Below are 15,416 nucleotides of genomic sequence, written 5' to 3' on the forward strand. Positions count from 1 at the left end.
GCAATGACCAGGAAGATACCTCCCAACCAGTCGGTTCAGAGAATAACCAGACTCCTCCCACCAATGGGTAAGTCTCCTACGTAATGAAGTAAGGTTTGAATTTGTGAGGGAACAAATGGCAGATTGTTTAAGTAATTTGTATTTTTCCCAATTTACAAACCTGAAGTTCTTTGCATTAACGGCCCACCTCAGCCACCCTTTGCAATGGCACCAGGGCTGGAAGGCAAAGTGGATTGCATACCGATTGGTTTTTGAGGGGGGGGGGAATCTTCCCCATACCTACTGATAGTTAACAACCTTGTCTGGGAGTTAAACGTCCGTTCCAGCTTGCGTTCACAGCTAAATCCCCGAGTAAAGAACTTCAGGTTTAAATATTAGGAAAAATATAAATTACTTTAGAAATTTGCTACATTATCTGTACTTTTGGAGGTCTGGAACAGGTTAATCCAATTCCCATTATTTCGTACTGGTCAGATTCACTGGTTAAAGGACAGCCTAAAGGAATGGATTAAGTCTGTTTACCAAGGTATGACTGTACCAATCATCTGGCCTGCGCTCAAAAAAGTTGAGAATTACCAGGTCAGAGTGCTTTTACTCTTTTCAAGTAAAGCTTCATCACCCTCGCAGGACAACCAATGATCTTTACTAGAAGTAACCGTAAATGGGGCTCCATTGGTAAATGGTGCCATATTCGTGTCCGGGCCAATTATGTGGTCGGAATCTGAAGGTTAGCAAATGAGTTTATTAGCTTGAAATGCTCTCACAAGTCTGATATTTGAAACAGGACCATGAACCTTGCCAAATTTCATCTGTGGGGGAGGGGAACTTTGGTCATGTTGAATTTTATTAAAGTGTGGAAATGGTGCTACAAAAGTCATGTGTTTCTCTCAGTCTCATGCACTTCATTTTGCAACCACTGCATCAAGCATGCAAGTGTTTCCTTGCATTCATATGAAATTTCACTACCAATTAGATTAAGTTAAGTATACCTTAGTTTTACCAGACCACTGAGCTGATTAACAGCTCTCCTAGGGCTGGCCCGAAGGATTAGACTTATATTACGTGGCTGAGAACCAATTGGTTACTTAGCAACGGGACCTACAAAAAAAAAGTATACCTTAGTTTTACCAGACCACTGAGCTGATTAACAGCTCTCCTAGGGCTGGCCCGAAGGATTAGACTTATATTACGTGGCTGAGAACCAATTGGTTACTTAGCAACGGGACCTACAGCTTATTAAGGAATCCAAACCACATTATAGCGAGAAATGAATTTCTGACACCAGAAATAAATTCCTCTAACTCTTCATCAGCCGGCCGGAGACTCGAACTCAGGCCTAGCGAGTGCAAGTCCACAGCTCTACCGACTCGCCCAACGAAGAGCTACCACCAGTTAGAATAGAATACACTTATTGAGTTCCAGTGTTGCATTTTAATTTAGAATAAAATAAATATATGCATGTAGCAAAATTTCAAAGATCCAGACTAATGGGGGCTGGTTGTCTTTAGTCAGGTCAAGTTCTGTAAGAGGCTAGCTTATGGCCAACTAACCGTAGTATAGTCAGATAACATTAATTTGTCTTGATTGTCTCCCAGTGAGGTTATACATAGTGGTAAAAGGACTGTAAAAGTAATAAAGTAAGTTTTCATTTAAATTATTAAAAAATTACTTTTTAAGAGAAGAGAGATTGGAAGCGTATGATATAATCAAAAGATAACACACCTTTTTTGTTTGTATATCTCCCTATGAGTACTGTGCATTAATAACATACTTTTCATTGGAATGTGTACCTGATTCTTGTTTGTTATCTTATTTTGTAAATTTTCTTTGACGTTTATGTGATTTTTTGTAATTGAGTGCTTGCAGTGTAATTGTAGAAAGCTATTAACTTAAATCCTGTAAAACCGATTTGTATTTGATATGTGATTATGATTGCAGATCATAGGCAGCCATCTGAAGAGAATGACAAAGTCATTCCAGTCAAGGATTCAGAAGATGAGGAATCTGTGTCGGTCTCTGGCGCTACAGCTTTACCTCAAGAATGGAGTAATGTCATGAACTCACAGATGAGGTCAAACATTTTGCCAGGGTCTGTCACCTCAGATGAAAGCTCTCCTCGGCATGTGTGGCCTTCTACTTGGGACAGGCAGTCAAAATGGCATGAAGATGAAAAGGAAACTAGGAGTGAAGAAGCCATAGGGTGGAAATATGCAACAACAAGATCTGAGAGCCTTTATAAAGACAAGCTAGGTACATTACACGTAGCTAAACAGCCTCCAGGCTATGCTGATGACCGTGATAGCCATCAGAGTGAATCTTTGTCTGACCATGAGCCCCACCAGCTCTGTGCAAATGACACCGAGTCTCAAGATGACAGAAGGCCTTACGGTCATCCCTGGACAAGTTCTGGATCAGAGAGTGCATACGAAACAATTCGTGAAAGGCATCGACACGTAGATGAGGCGCTGGCATCCAGTTTTGAATTTTACTCCACGTCGCCTCGTGACGCTCGGTTGCTAGGCTACATCTCGAGCGAAGCTGAAAAAGACAAGGTAAAGTCGGCCAGGATTTTCATTTCAGTTTCGCATTTGGGGATGAAAGGTCAGACGTGGAGAGTTTGGTTGTGTGGCAAGTGATTAGTGTGCAGTACAGACCATTGACTAGTTTGAGTTTATAATTGTAATTTGAAGGGATGGTCAACTAGAAATTTGCCAAAAGATACCTAATTTCTCGCCCTCGTGTTCAGTAGGCTCTTTGTATGCTCTCATAACTTTTTCTCACTACAGTAAACCCCCGTATTCGCGGTCTCACTATTCGCAGATTTCTCTGTGGAACGTATATACACATTGTTCGCGGAAAATTTGCCCATTCGCAGTATTTTTCACTGAGAAATATTCACTAATTACTGTATTTTCATATCATTTTCATGACTGAATGCACTTTTTGTGATAAAACTATTAAAGTACTCAGATATAAGGATTTTTAGAGTTTTTTTTGTGTTTAAACTATCAAAATAGGCAGTTCTAAGTGTTTTTAGAGGGGTTTTTAGTATTCGCGGATTTTAGCTATTCGTGGGGGCATGCAGTACCCCAGCGAATACGGGATGTTTACTGTATTGTGTATTACTTAGATTCTCCTGCGCCAGCTGTTATTACTGATCCTTGCGTTCATATTATTTGGGATGATTCTTCCCTACTAAAGAGTTCAGAGGTCTGGGTAAACAAATCATTTATAACTAACTAACTGTTAAAAGTAGCCTACATCTTAGCGCCGTCGAGATCAGCATTCAAAATAAACGAGAATAAAGCTTGGCTGACCTGGATGGATTGTCTATAATCACCTGTGTCCCACTAAGTGGTGTTGGAATGTTTTTGTTCTTAACAGAACTCTTCCTGCCTTGTACTTGTGTTAACAGTGTGAATCAGCTATAATAATTTTGGCTATTTCTGGCTGGTTTTCCCGTATGTAGTATTATGCTTGTTTTATGTTTTGCATTGTGCCATCTGCAACAATCATAGAAACATTAGATTTTGTTAGGTTTTGCAGGAACAAGTTTTGTGTAAACCGAATGTATTCGATTAAGCATGATGTTCACACGGGTGTTACTGGTAGAGGTGTGAGTGTGGTTTTTTTTTCTTGGTGTGTAGCATGTAAGGAGAAGTCAGATGAAAAATTAATAATATTTCAAGGTATCAGAAGATGCAGGAGGCCGATAGTTCGCATAGATAATCAGTCAGGTATGGTCATAGGTCTATCCTTTCTTCTTCCAGTGGTATTCCTCTCTTCTTCTTCATCTTCTAAACCTCTCTACACAGTTTAGGAGAAGTGGATAGGTAAACTTGAGGAAGATATGAGTGTGTCTGTTGTCAGGTGTCAGAGCCTTCGTCTGTCTGTAGCCCACCCTCTGGACTGCCGTGTGTCAGTAAGCTTTTGTTGCTGCTAGGAAACCAAGGTTTGTCTTAGGATGGAGGTCTGGGCCTTTCGCGGCCTGTCTCTCTGTCATCTACTGTCCGGTAATCGAAATGTAAGGTTAAACTAGAAAATATTTGTTATGTCTGATCTCTCTAAATGAAAGTTGCGAAGAAGATCATTTATTTCGCAGCATTGTAATTGTTTTCAGGTTTGCACGTTGTGTGATACCCCATCATTTTAAGTTTTTTAATGAGGACAGTTAAATCTCACTGTTATTTTCTTTTTCAGCTCCAGTTTCCATTGAATTCAGTACTTCTGTTGCTCTATGCAGACTCCTGTTGGTTACCACTTGGCACTTGACCATTGTAAATCCCACTAATCGATATTTAGTTTTATGGAAACTATTTACCTGATGTTTTCTTCTATCACACAGTGATGTTTAATTTAATGTGCATGGAAATTGAACACTCCCGTCAGCTATATTTTTGGAGAAAAGTTACTCGGATAATGGGAATATTTTTCTCGCAAACAATAAAAGGTTATTTAGTAGAGTTTTCAGCCTCTTTTTAATGTTTTTTTTTTTATCTAGGAGGAGGAAGTTGATTGTGAGATGGAAGACCAGCTTGATGAAGAACAAATTTCTGAATTGTCTCCTCTGAAGTCAGAGCTTCAGCCTGTTGAAGAATATTCTGCTCAGAAGTCCGGCAAATCTAAGACTCATTCTTCAGACAAAAATGATGGCTCCAGAGATTCAACTAGGTTCATATCTTCTTTTTCAAGCCATACAGGTATGAAGCTTTTATGTATCCGTCCAAGAGACAAGTTCTAGTTTTATTTACGTTCAGTACCCGGGAAAGTTGAATTGGCAGAGTTCTGCAGTTTAGTGTGGAGACAAGACAGTTGCACTGTCATGTAAATTCTTTCCAATGTTGGGACTCTTATGTCTTACCTGAGTCAGTATGTATTTTCTTCAGTTTGCATAGTGAATGGTGGTTAGTAGGATTAATTCCTTGAGTCTTTTTTTACCATACTCATCATTGGTTTCTCACTGTAAAGAATACATTTTAACAATCAAATGAGACTTTCTCATTGAGGTGACGAGAGTGTTAAGATGAAAAATGGCATTTTTTAAAATCTCGTGTCATGAAACAAACAATTTACTGCCTTCTGTTGTAAATGATACATGTAGTTAACAGACATTCAGAATTTGCGAACATTATACGTTAGAGCTTGCTAATTGATTTTCGTTTTTGAATGCTCCCCACATCTGAGTGTGAAATTAGTTTACTGTATTTTGGTCATTCTTTATATTTTTCATGCCATGTGACCTTCAACTCCCTACCATGTGAGCTATTAGCAGTTTATATATCAGGACAGAAGAGCATTTTTTCATGTTCTGATGTCCTATTTTGTCCCAAGTGGTCATTATTACAGAAGCAGAGGTGAAATATGTTGCAACTGATGTCATATTCTTTTGGTGTCAAATAGTCAGAGGTTCAGACCTTACCTTATGGTCTTAGCTCTAGACACATGGATCATAAGTTGACCAATATCTTCTATTCTCTTATCTGCTTCATGTAATTCTCTGCTGTAACATACTGTAGTGCTAAAGATGTTTGCTTCACAAAATCATTCCTTAGAATTATCCCACACGTGGTTAGTGAATCATCCAGACTACAGTCCTGAGAAAGAGAATATGGTGGCTACCAGCGATCTTGTGCAGATGGATCCCCGGCAGTGATCATGATCTTGAAAAAGAAGAATAATTTAGGATAGCTTAATATTCATTTTTCATTCAAAATCCATAATAATTTTGGTGGTAAATAACTGTTCAGAACAATTTAGTCACACATTATCTTATTGTTAGGGGTCTGTGATTAGCGATGAAACATAAGCAAAACAGTGGTTTCCCTTCTAGGCAACGTGTGTAGGGAAAACATGATATCGAGTCGGCTTTGTTATTTCGTTTATTTTGAATTTCCAGGGACACAGCAAGGAAAACAGCATTTGTAGTAACATCATCTTTACATAACCAGTATTTCATAAGTTACCTGTTGTTGCAAAAGCTAGCCTATATGCAAATGGTTTTGTGATTTAGCAGCCGTCTTATGCCATCGTCTTATACCGTCGTCTTACTACAGATGCGAGATAAATTCATGAAAACTTGCCTTAATTTTTGACCTCGTCTTATCTAAAGGTTGTCTTATATACGGACATGCACAGTAAGTTCCAATTTCGCACCAGTGCTGAGGTTAGTGCGTGAGTACAGGCAGTCCCCGGTTTACGACGGGGCGGCGTAAGCCGAAAATCGTCGTAAACCGAAAAAGTGTCGAAAATCGTCAAAAATCCTAAGAAAACCTGACTTTTAATGCTCTGGGTGTATTGAAAACGATGTAAACTACATTTTTATTGAGTTTTTCATAAAAAAAAACTCCAAATTTTTATTATTCTGCCGTTTTGGAGCCATATTTCTTCCGTCGGATCGGCGTACGACGCGTTGTAACCTGGAACATGCGTCGTAAACCGGGAAATAATTTCTGATGAATATATCTGAAAAGCGTCGTAACCTCGGGACGTCGTAAGCCGGACCCGTCGTAAACCAGGGACTGCCTGTAAACGTCAACAACAACAGCCACTACCCTTGGCCAGTTTTGTCCGTTAAATCCGATGTCTGTTAGTTTTGGGTTCATTAGAGTGAGGTTATACTGTAATACACTTAACAGTCAATACTAAGAGTTAGAGACGGCTGAAGTCCTCTTGTTTTTGAGTGCCATTGCCAAGGATTACATTTTTTAAATATTTACTACATTGTATATTTTCATTCTTCTTTAAAGATGAGGACCTCAGCAGCAGTCAAATATCATTCATTAAGCTCCAGAAGCATCGTTATGTACGGAGAATTCAGCATTATATAGACTCCTTGGAAAAACTTGAAAGGTAAGAGATTTCGAGAGTTTGTAATAAAACAGTTTTTTTTTTTGTCTTGTACAATTGAATTGTAATTTACAATTTGAGACTTATCATGATAGATTCAGCAATTATTTTGATCAGACTAGAAAATTTTATTTACTGAAGGTTTTAAGATTTCCTTTATGATGTAAAAAAAGCCGTTGATATAACTAGATGTATATAAAGCAGTGAACCACAGTGTGCATGTGTGTTTGTGGTAATGTTTTTCCCATGAGTGATAACTTTTATATTGGTCAAACTGGGAAAAACATTGGAGAAGAGAATAGGATAGCATAAAAGATGTGTACGAAATGTGCAGGGGGAGCAGTGAAATTTTGTACGTGTTAGTGAAAACAGTAATGCAGTCAACTGGGCAGAAACAAAAAAGATAGTTTATTCTATTAGTGCAGTGGAGAGAAACATCAGTGGTCTAGTTTTACGAAAGAAAGTTTCTGCAAGAACATGGATATTAGTCATGGCATGTATGAACTTGATCCATTGATCTCAAAAGAAATACACAAGAAGTTTAAATTTTAAAGATCATTGAAAGATGGGGAAAAGGGAAGTGTAGCTCTCAGAGGTTTTGTAAAATTTGACCTGTCATTAATGAGAATAGGACTCTGCATATAAACACCTGTCAGGTGTAAGTGATCTCTCAATTATCCGGATTAATAAAGCCAAGGACCTACTGGATAAGGTCAGATGAAATTATGGGAGTGAAATGGCAACTCCGTACCCTTACTCCCCCTTCCTTGTTAATACTGCGCAACTGTAAACACTAGATATGCTTATAAACAGCAACCATCACACTTTAAACTTAAAACTCGATACAGAAGGCAGTTAGCTAGGTTATTTTCCCGAAAGAAATCAAACCCCTTTTTTTCCTCACAGACGTAGCTCCATATAAAACAGTAACAGGTATCACTTTCTTTTCCCTATTTTGCTTAACCCTCTCGCGCTTACGGGGTTCCTATAGCGCTACACGGTACGTGACTTATGCCGTGGAGGGAAAAGTGGGGCTCGTGCGGAAAAGTTTCTGTAAAAATCGATACAGTCAAACTATAACTGAAATACACTTCTGGTGTGTTTTTTGATGTCGGCAAACGATTGAATTTTATGATTTGTTTAACCAGAGGTCTGGTTAAACAAATCATTTATAACTAACTAACTTTTCCTAAAGCAATCAGAAAATCTTTGCAAGGCTTAGAAATAATAAAAAAGACGTGATGAACGAGAAATTTTTAAGGAAAATCATAGATATTTTTTTGAAATAATCATGAAAAATATAATAATTAGGTTTGGGTAGTTTATTTTATACGTAAATTGCGTGGAAATGTTTGAACTTCCACGTGGAAGCAATCATTTTGCTATAAGTGTGTTTGCTAATTAGCTGTTACCGATTAAAAAATGCTAGTTTTCTACGGAGTGCAATTTTCAGATTTCCCAACCTACTTATGTTGACGTTTTGTATCTTACCTAATTAAGGAATAAAGATAGAAAAAAAATAAAGGTGGCATTAGAAAGCTGAATAAATTTCCTATAAAATGCACAAAAGAAAGATATATGTATTGTTAGAATAAAGTTGAGCAGTTGCCATTAGATTACAGACAATCTTTTTTTTTCTAAGAAAATATACGGCAACGATTATTATATAGAAACGTTGATATTTTTACATTTAGCTGTTCAGCACGATAAAGTACAAAGAATGGCCGTTGGAATGATATATAATACATGCACATTGAAGTTATTTACAGATGCACAAACAGACGTACAAAAAATTATCTCTGCATGCATAAGTTCCAGCCAAACTACGGCATTCAGTGCTTATATATATATATATATATATATATATATATATATATATATATATATATATATATATATATATATATATATATATATATATATATTTATAATATATATATATATGCTTGAGTTAGGGGAGGACTGCGGCGCATGCGCGATACCTATCGGTTTCCTGTTTACGTTTTCTTGTAGGTCCAAGATCTGCCCACGCAATGGCACAGTATTCGTGTTCTTCGGATGACTTTTTTTTTTTTTTTGTGAATTTCCCCTGAAAATAACTTACGGATGATGCGGAAATCGCGTCATCGGAGCACTTACGGCAAAAAATTTATTGACGTGGTTTCACGTCATCGGATCACCAGAGGATTGAGGGTAATGTAACATGCATATGAAATGAGATGACTGTAAAGTGATTTTGGATGATAGAGCATATCGTATAATATTTAAAATACTCGCTAATTATTTTCATTTTATTTTCTGTACCCTTAAAGAGAGAGAGAGAGTGTGTACACTTCTTATGCTCAGTCTGGGGCCCAACCTGGAATGAGGTTAGTAGATACATTACTATATTAGAAGTATGCTGTAAATTATTTTTATCATAAAAATGTGTATTTAGTCACGAACACAATATGAAAAAATACAGTAATTAGTGACTAAATAGTGTTGCTCTACGAAAAAAAAAAAGTGAATTAGTGATCATTTTAGAGATACGACCCTTAGAAAAAATCCACGAGTTGGTGAAATTTCCCCCAGAAAAGTGAAAGATACGCTCAACAAAAATCCACAACAAAATGAAGCGTGGAAAAGTGAAGCTCGAAAAAGCAGGTTAGCACTGTATATGGTATGAAAGTTGTTCTCAGTAGAGGTAAACTTTATCCTTCAAATAGAGAATTGCTGTTGTTTCTAACAGTTTTAAAGTCATGCTTAGACTATGCTTGATAACTATGCTTGATACCTTTTTAAAGTGATGATTAGACTATGCTTGATAACTATGCTTGATACCTGAGAAACAAGAGCAAAATAGGAGCTATAGAAGAGAAAGTTTGTATATAATAAGAGAGGATATATGCTTCTGTCAGCAATCATATGTATGCTCAGGGTGTTCGGCAGTAAGTAGTAATTGCCAGATGGAAAATGTGAAATAGTATTAAGTTAGTCTCAGGCATTATCAAGGTGTCATTGAAGATGTGGGAGAGACAAAGGACAGCTGCAGAAGTGAGCGTTCACAACACACGAAAAGAACAGATATTTTTGAGTAGTTAGAAAGATTGAAGATGGAAAAAGATCAAGATATTTTCTGCGGTGTTGTTGCACTGAGGATCATGTTTGGTGTTGAATTACTTGCTCGTCAAGGACCTTATAAAAAAAAAAGTGGTGTGTAAAGAAAGAAGCACAGTCAGTGAAATGGTAGCAAAAGGAAATGATAATAGAAAATCTAGTAGCATGTAGACTCATCCAACATTTTTTACTCCAAGGGAAGAAACTTCTGTACATTTGAAGTGCTTTCCTATATCAATGTCACATTGCAGGTTGTTTATATTTCAGCGTAATATAATGTCAGTTTTTCTTTTATACAGAGTCTTGGTGGCACAGTTTGGTGACAGTATTGGATCTGAGAAGAGCTTCCAAAGATATGTTACTGAAGGACGTTCCCATACAGAATCTGATTCAAACAAGACTCAGACGAGGGATATTCTCGGTCAGTCAGGTAGAGTATGTATGTTACATGAGCTATAGAGAACTACAGTAGAACCCCGGTCCTCGACCACATCAGAACTTGACATAATCGGATTTCAGCACGAAATTTCAAGTAAATTTTGCATTGGAGCTCGAACAAAAAACCAGAATCTGACCCGATAAACCACGTGATATTTGTAAACAGAGTGTTTCGTGTTTCAGTCAGTCGGCACCAGTTGGCGTTGTTCCCAGACATCATTTAAACCCCACTCAGCTGTGCTTCGAGTGTTTTGATCTATTTCCTTAGTTTCTGTGGCTTTTTGAACTGTATTTTGATAAAAAACATGGGTCCCAAAAAAGCCATTGCAGACAAGCAGAAAAGGAAAACGGTAAGACCCTCAATTGAACTTGAAGAAGAGATTATTGAAAAGTATGAAAGAGGCATTCATGTGACTGATTTAGTGTCTCAGTTTAAGCTACCAGGATCCACCATAAGTACATTTTTAAACCATAAAGAGCCAGTAAAAGTTCCAGTGTTGCTAAGGGGTTACGAGTTTAACAAAACAGAGGCCTTCCTTAATAGATGAAATAGAAAAGTTGTTGTTAGTATGGATAAACGAAAAACAGATTGCTGGTGATCATGTTTCAGAGGCAGTACCGTATTTTTGTTGAAAAAATGTGTTAGTAAACATATGGTCTTAATTGTCTCACTCTTTTATTATTGATGATCTTAATTATCTCACAGTCATTTAACAGTATATTAATACAGTATAAATAATAATAAACTATAATGAATAAATAACTGTAATGAAAAAAAGAGTAAAAAAGAAAAAAACATTTTTTTGCTGCAGTAGTTATGTTTGATTGTGCTTCTGACACCACAGTTCTAAAATCCGAAAAATTCCAAAAACCAAAAACATCTGGCCCTGAGGATTTCGGATCCAGGATTGTGTACCTTATTTTGAGAGTAATGTACATACAGTGTTCCAGTAGACTCTGTATGAAATTTACCATAAATACTGCTGTACGTAAACGTTCAAGTATTAGCATGACAAGCCACCAGGTCAGTGCTATGATTTGTTTACGTCTATTCATGGCAAACGGCTCAAAGGCAAACTGCCGACATATCGTAAACCGTTTTTTGTAAGTTTGTGATAACAGACATATTTCGGCTGTTTGCAATATTTTATTAATTTACTGTAATAATTAAGCTCGTTTTTCAATGTTTTATTATCAGCAACAATTTTTTGTGCCTACCCAGTACGGTACCTAGCCTAGCCTATGACACTCAGTCTCCCATCAGTAATACGGGCGCATTGGAAGTAGGGCAGTTTTTAGATTCAGTACGTTAGAAAAATAAAAAAAGTGCGTCTAATACAGTATGTTATTTAATTCTGAACTTTTTTAATTGTCATTTATGGGTCATTTTTGTACAAAAAGGCAAGGTTAGGGTAATAGCTGGTGGTCAAGAACAGATTGGTCCGTTTTCAGTTATTTCTTGTTGAAAAAATTGATTTGGATCCCAGCCGAATCGCATCTCGACGCTTCTTGAACGGATTAGTGTTGAGGTCTGGAGTTCTACTGTAAGTCGTTGCCTTGATTTTACTTTAAACATTTTGAGTTTCATTCTCATTCAAAAATTTATACAGAGGTATATCTCTTGAGATAATCTTTTTATGGTTACAAAAGTGGGTTTGTGTATTTTCTTAGTTGATAATGACTTATGGTTGGGTTTTGGCTTGTCACAAAATTATCACTTTATGATGACTTATTTGTGCACCCTGCCAATTTCCTTGCTTGTTCTCAAGGGGCAGCTTCCTCTTGGCTGGCTCAGTAAACATAGCTGGCATTCCATCAGTGGCGGCCCTAGATGGGGCCAAGATATTTTTTGGAGGGCTAAAGAAAATTGCACAAAACTATTGTACCAATTCTGTAATTAGTAAAATACACTATTTTTGAATGTATATATCCATGTGAATGAAGAAAAATAATAGTATTAGTAATTAGTTAACCTGTATTTGAAATTATGGAGCTGAGTTTTCAATTAATTTTCAACTCTGCTATATGCAAATGTATCAAATACTGTAAGGGTTAAAGTTTAGCTACAAAGTGAATTTCAACTTGGGGGACCCCTGGCCCCCCTGTAGCGACACCATTGGGCTGGTTACACATCCAGTCCTGAGCTTTGGTGGCAGAGTCATTCCATGTTTGTCAAACAGAACTTTGTTTCACTTCCAGAAATTTTGATTCCACGCTCATCTCACTCATTTTTTTTTTTCTATTTATCATCCATAAATATCAATCTATTTTCATCATAATTGCTTTGTTGGTGATAGCTTATGTGTAAATTCATGGCTTTAAATTCACATTTAGTAAATATTTTTTCCTCCGACATTTACGCAGTTTCTATAAATGTCTTGGTGCTATTTCTGTCACAGGCATTCTGGTCATTTTTTGGGGCCGGATCTGTTTGTGTAGGTATCATTAGCTAATTAGTGATTTAAATTATAAGTTTAGATACCCTCAAGTGCGGTTTTCGTTGTTTATTTTTGCTTGTGCAAAGTTTTGACTCGTCCCTTTCAACTCTGGTTGTTTTTTATCCTTGGAAATTGATGTTGGTGAGTTTATATTTTAACTTTGGGTTCATGTTAGTGTAATTTTAAATTTCTTGTGTTCTTTCTTTTATTTTATGTCCAGTGTCGTCTGCCCAGGATATTTGCTTGGTTAGTTAATGAATTATATTTTTTTGTTAAATTTAACTCAGGTGTTTCATGGGTTAAGTTATTATTACCATCTTTCATTCATAATATTATGCCTGGCTGTAGTAGCCCTGCAAGAAAGCGGTAACATTCGTCAAGTCACCCAGACGAAAAATCACTCGGGTAAAAATCACTGGCTCTGTAACGTGAGCAGTTACTGCCGCAGTGTGGGGTTTGCATTGGGAGGTTGAAACCGACGTTCTTTTGAAGCTTGAAATTCAAGTCAGTGGTCCTTTGTTCATGTTCCATGTGAAAAGGTTTTATCAATGAAATAATAATAATACTGCTTTAGAGTTGGCCGACTCATAAATCAAGCAGGGCAGTATCGTATGCCCCGCAGCATTGGGACAAAACAACAGCAACAACATATGCTGAAGTCTCTCCAGGCTACTTTAAGGCATCACAAGACCTTCTGATGGAACTTCTCAAACCGCCTTGCTGGCTTGAAATGCGGGTCGAGGACATTCGCCGCTGCCTGAGCCTGCTTCCTCTCCCACTAGCAGTTGGTCTGAAGCAGCCACTTTCTCTTCCAGAGGCAAAGATTCAAGATGTGCACATTTACCTGTATTATCTGAGCTCAAAGAATAACACTTCTTTGCCATGTGTTTATCGTATACTGTAATTTTTTGCTATTTTTACACATGCGGGGCAACTGTAGACTTGATGACACCAATTGGGATTCTACAGCACTAGCACTCATGCCCTCCCTCAACTTATCTGGGATCTTAGCTTTCTTCACTAAGAGGATGACCTTCTGTTACTTGGGGGCGGTGTTATCCCCTTTAGAATACCTCATGCGATTCGTATTCAAACACTTTGCTGAATGCAAGACTATGTGTAGTACAATGAATTCATGAGCACAATGATTGTGATGTGGCATTGTTGAGGAGCTGCATAAGACCGATGCTGAGCAGGAATCATCCATGAGATGGTGACGCTTTGACCTGCATGCATATGCTTTGTGCATTGTTTTATATGTTTCTCTGTAATTTTTACGACCAGTTCACAAACCAGCAAAGTTCATGGATGTTGAATTCACATGGATGTTGAATTCACAAATGTTGAGCGGTACAGCATACAAAATATGCATATTTCAAAAAATTAATACATATATTACATGGCCCACTGAAGATATACAGTTTTGTAACAGGAAGAATTGTTGCTTCCAAACAAAGGAATTTGCCAGCGCAGGAGTTGATATAAAGAATTTGAAAGTTTCACTAAGAGTATTACTAATATGAAACCTTTAATTCCTGCAAAAATTTTACAGCTTTTTCATATGAGACAAAAGTCTGCTGTGTAAAGAATGCGATTTGGTGAAACTTTTGTGTAGACTGTTTGAAGCAAAGGAGTGCAGCAGAAATTCATGATGAAGAGTGGCAAATCAAAAAACAAGAGAGGCAGAGCACATACTGTACTACAAGTATTTACTGTAGAACATACGGAAAAACTTGTTAGTGCCAACAAGTGCTCACAAAACTAGTTTTTTAAGAATGAGATAAGAGCGAAGTAGAATATGGAATCAGAGGGAGAACAGATAATTCTCATCTCGAGAGTACTGCAATGTATGTCAATCCCTGGTTATTGGCGGGCTCAGTTATTGGCGCTTGTCTAGCGACAAAATCCAGTGATTTTCGGCGCTGACATGTGCTGATTTCTGCTTATCGGCGCTGATAATCGCTCGCTGGTGCCGATGCATAGCTAACAGAGGCGCCGACGACCAAAACTTGGTGATTTTCGGTGCTTGTCGGTGCTGATAAGTGCAGAAAATCGCCAAATTTCTGTTATCAGCAATTTTCGCTTGTTGTCCCGCCGTCGGAATGGAACCGCCGCCAATAACTGGGGACTGCCATATATGATAAATTCTAAAATGAATACCTATGGAGATTTGCAGGGAAGCATACAAACAAAAACTGACTTGTCAATAAGGAAACTAGAGTATCCATAGTAACTAATTTATTGCTCATTGTCCAATATCATTTATAGTTAACAAGAAAATAGCAGTCACACTGGAAAACATGAAAAATTTTTCTGGTTATATGGAAGCATTCCTAAAACAACCAGATAACTTGCTTACAATACTATTCTTTCATTAAGTACCATCCAGGATGGTGCTAACTAGATGTATTTACTCTCAGCCAGCAATGAGGAAACTTCTCGAATATCACCAAAATGTTTTGTTTGTTGGCAGTAGAATGCGATGAGTTGAAAGCAATAAATGCTAGTGTGTTTAAAGAAAGAAGAGAAGTGAATACCTGATCCTGGTAGAAAGGTCACACAAAATGTTTAGGAAATGGAAAGCTTTGTAACCAG

The 15,416-nt window shown here is 37.4% G+C and overlaps 1 protein-coding gene across 9 annotated transcripts in view; it reads left to right on the forward strand.

Moving 5' to 3' along the window:
• Positions 1–15,416, forward strand: part of LOC136853388 (serine-rich adhesin for platelets-like) — a 54,462-nt gene that overhangs the window by 25,091 nt on the left and 13,955 nt on the right. For 5 of the 9 annotated variants that reach the window (XM_067128836.1, XM_067128837.1, XM_067128844.1 and 2 more), the window contains 4 exons: positions 1,939–2,552; positions 4,502–4,700; positions 6,747–6,849; positions 10,245–10,366. In XM_067128836.1, coding sequence (XP_066984937.1) covers positions 1,939–2,552; positions 4,502–4,700; positions 6,747–6,849; positions 10,245–10,366 — 1,038 coding nt within the window. Of the gene's footprint in view, positions 1–1,938; positions 2,553–4,501; positions 4,701–6,746; positions 6,850–10,244; positions 10,376–15,416 lie in introns of all 9 variants that reach the window. The other 4 variants (XM_067128835.1, XM_067128839.1, XM_067128843.1 and 1 more) reach the window with 1 other exon arrangement.

This window comes from Macrobrachium rosenbergii, chromosome 27 (genome assembly GCF_040412425.1).
Source record: "Macrobrachium rosenbergii isolate ZJJX-2024 chromosome 27, ASM4041242v1, whole genome shotgun sequence".
Taxonomy (NCBI): Eukaryota; Metazoa; Arthropoda; class Malacostraca; order Decapoda; family Palaemonidae; genus Macrobrachium; species Macrobrachium rosenbergii.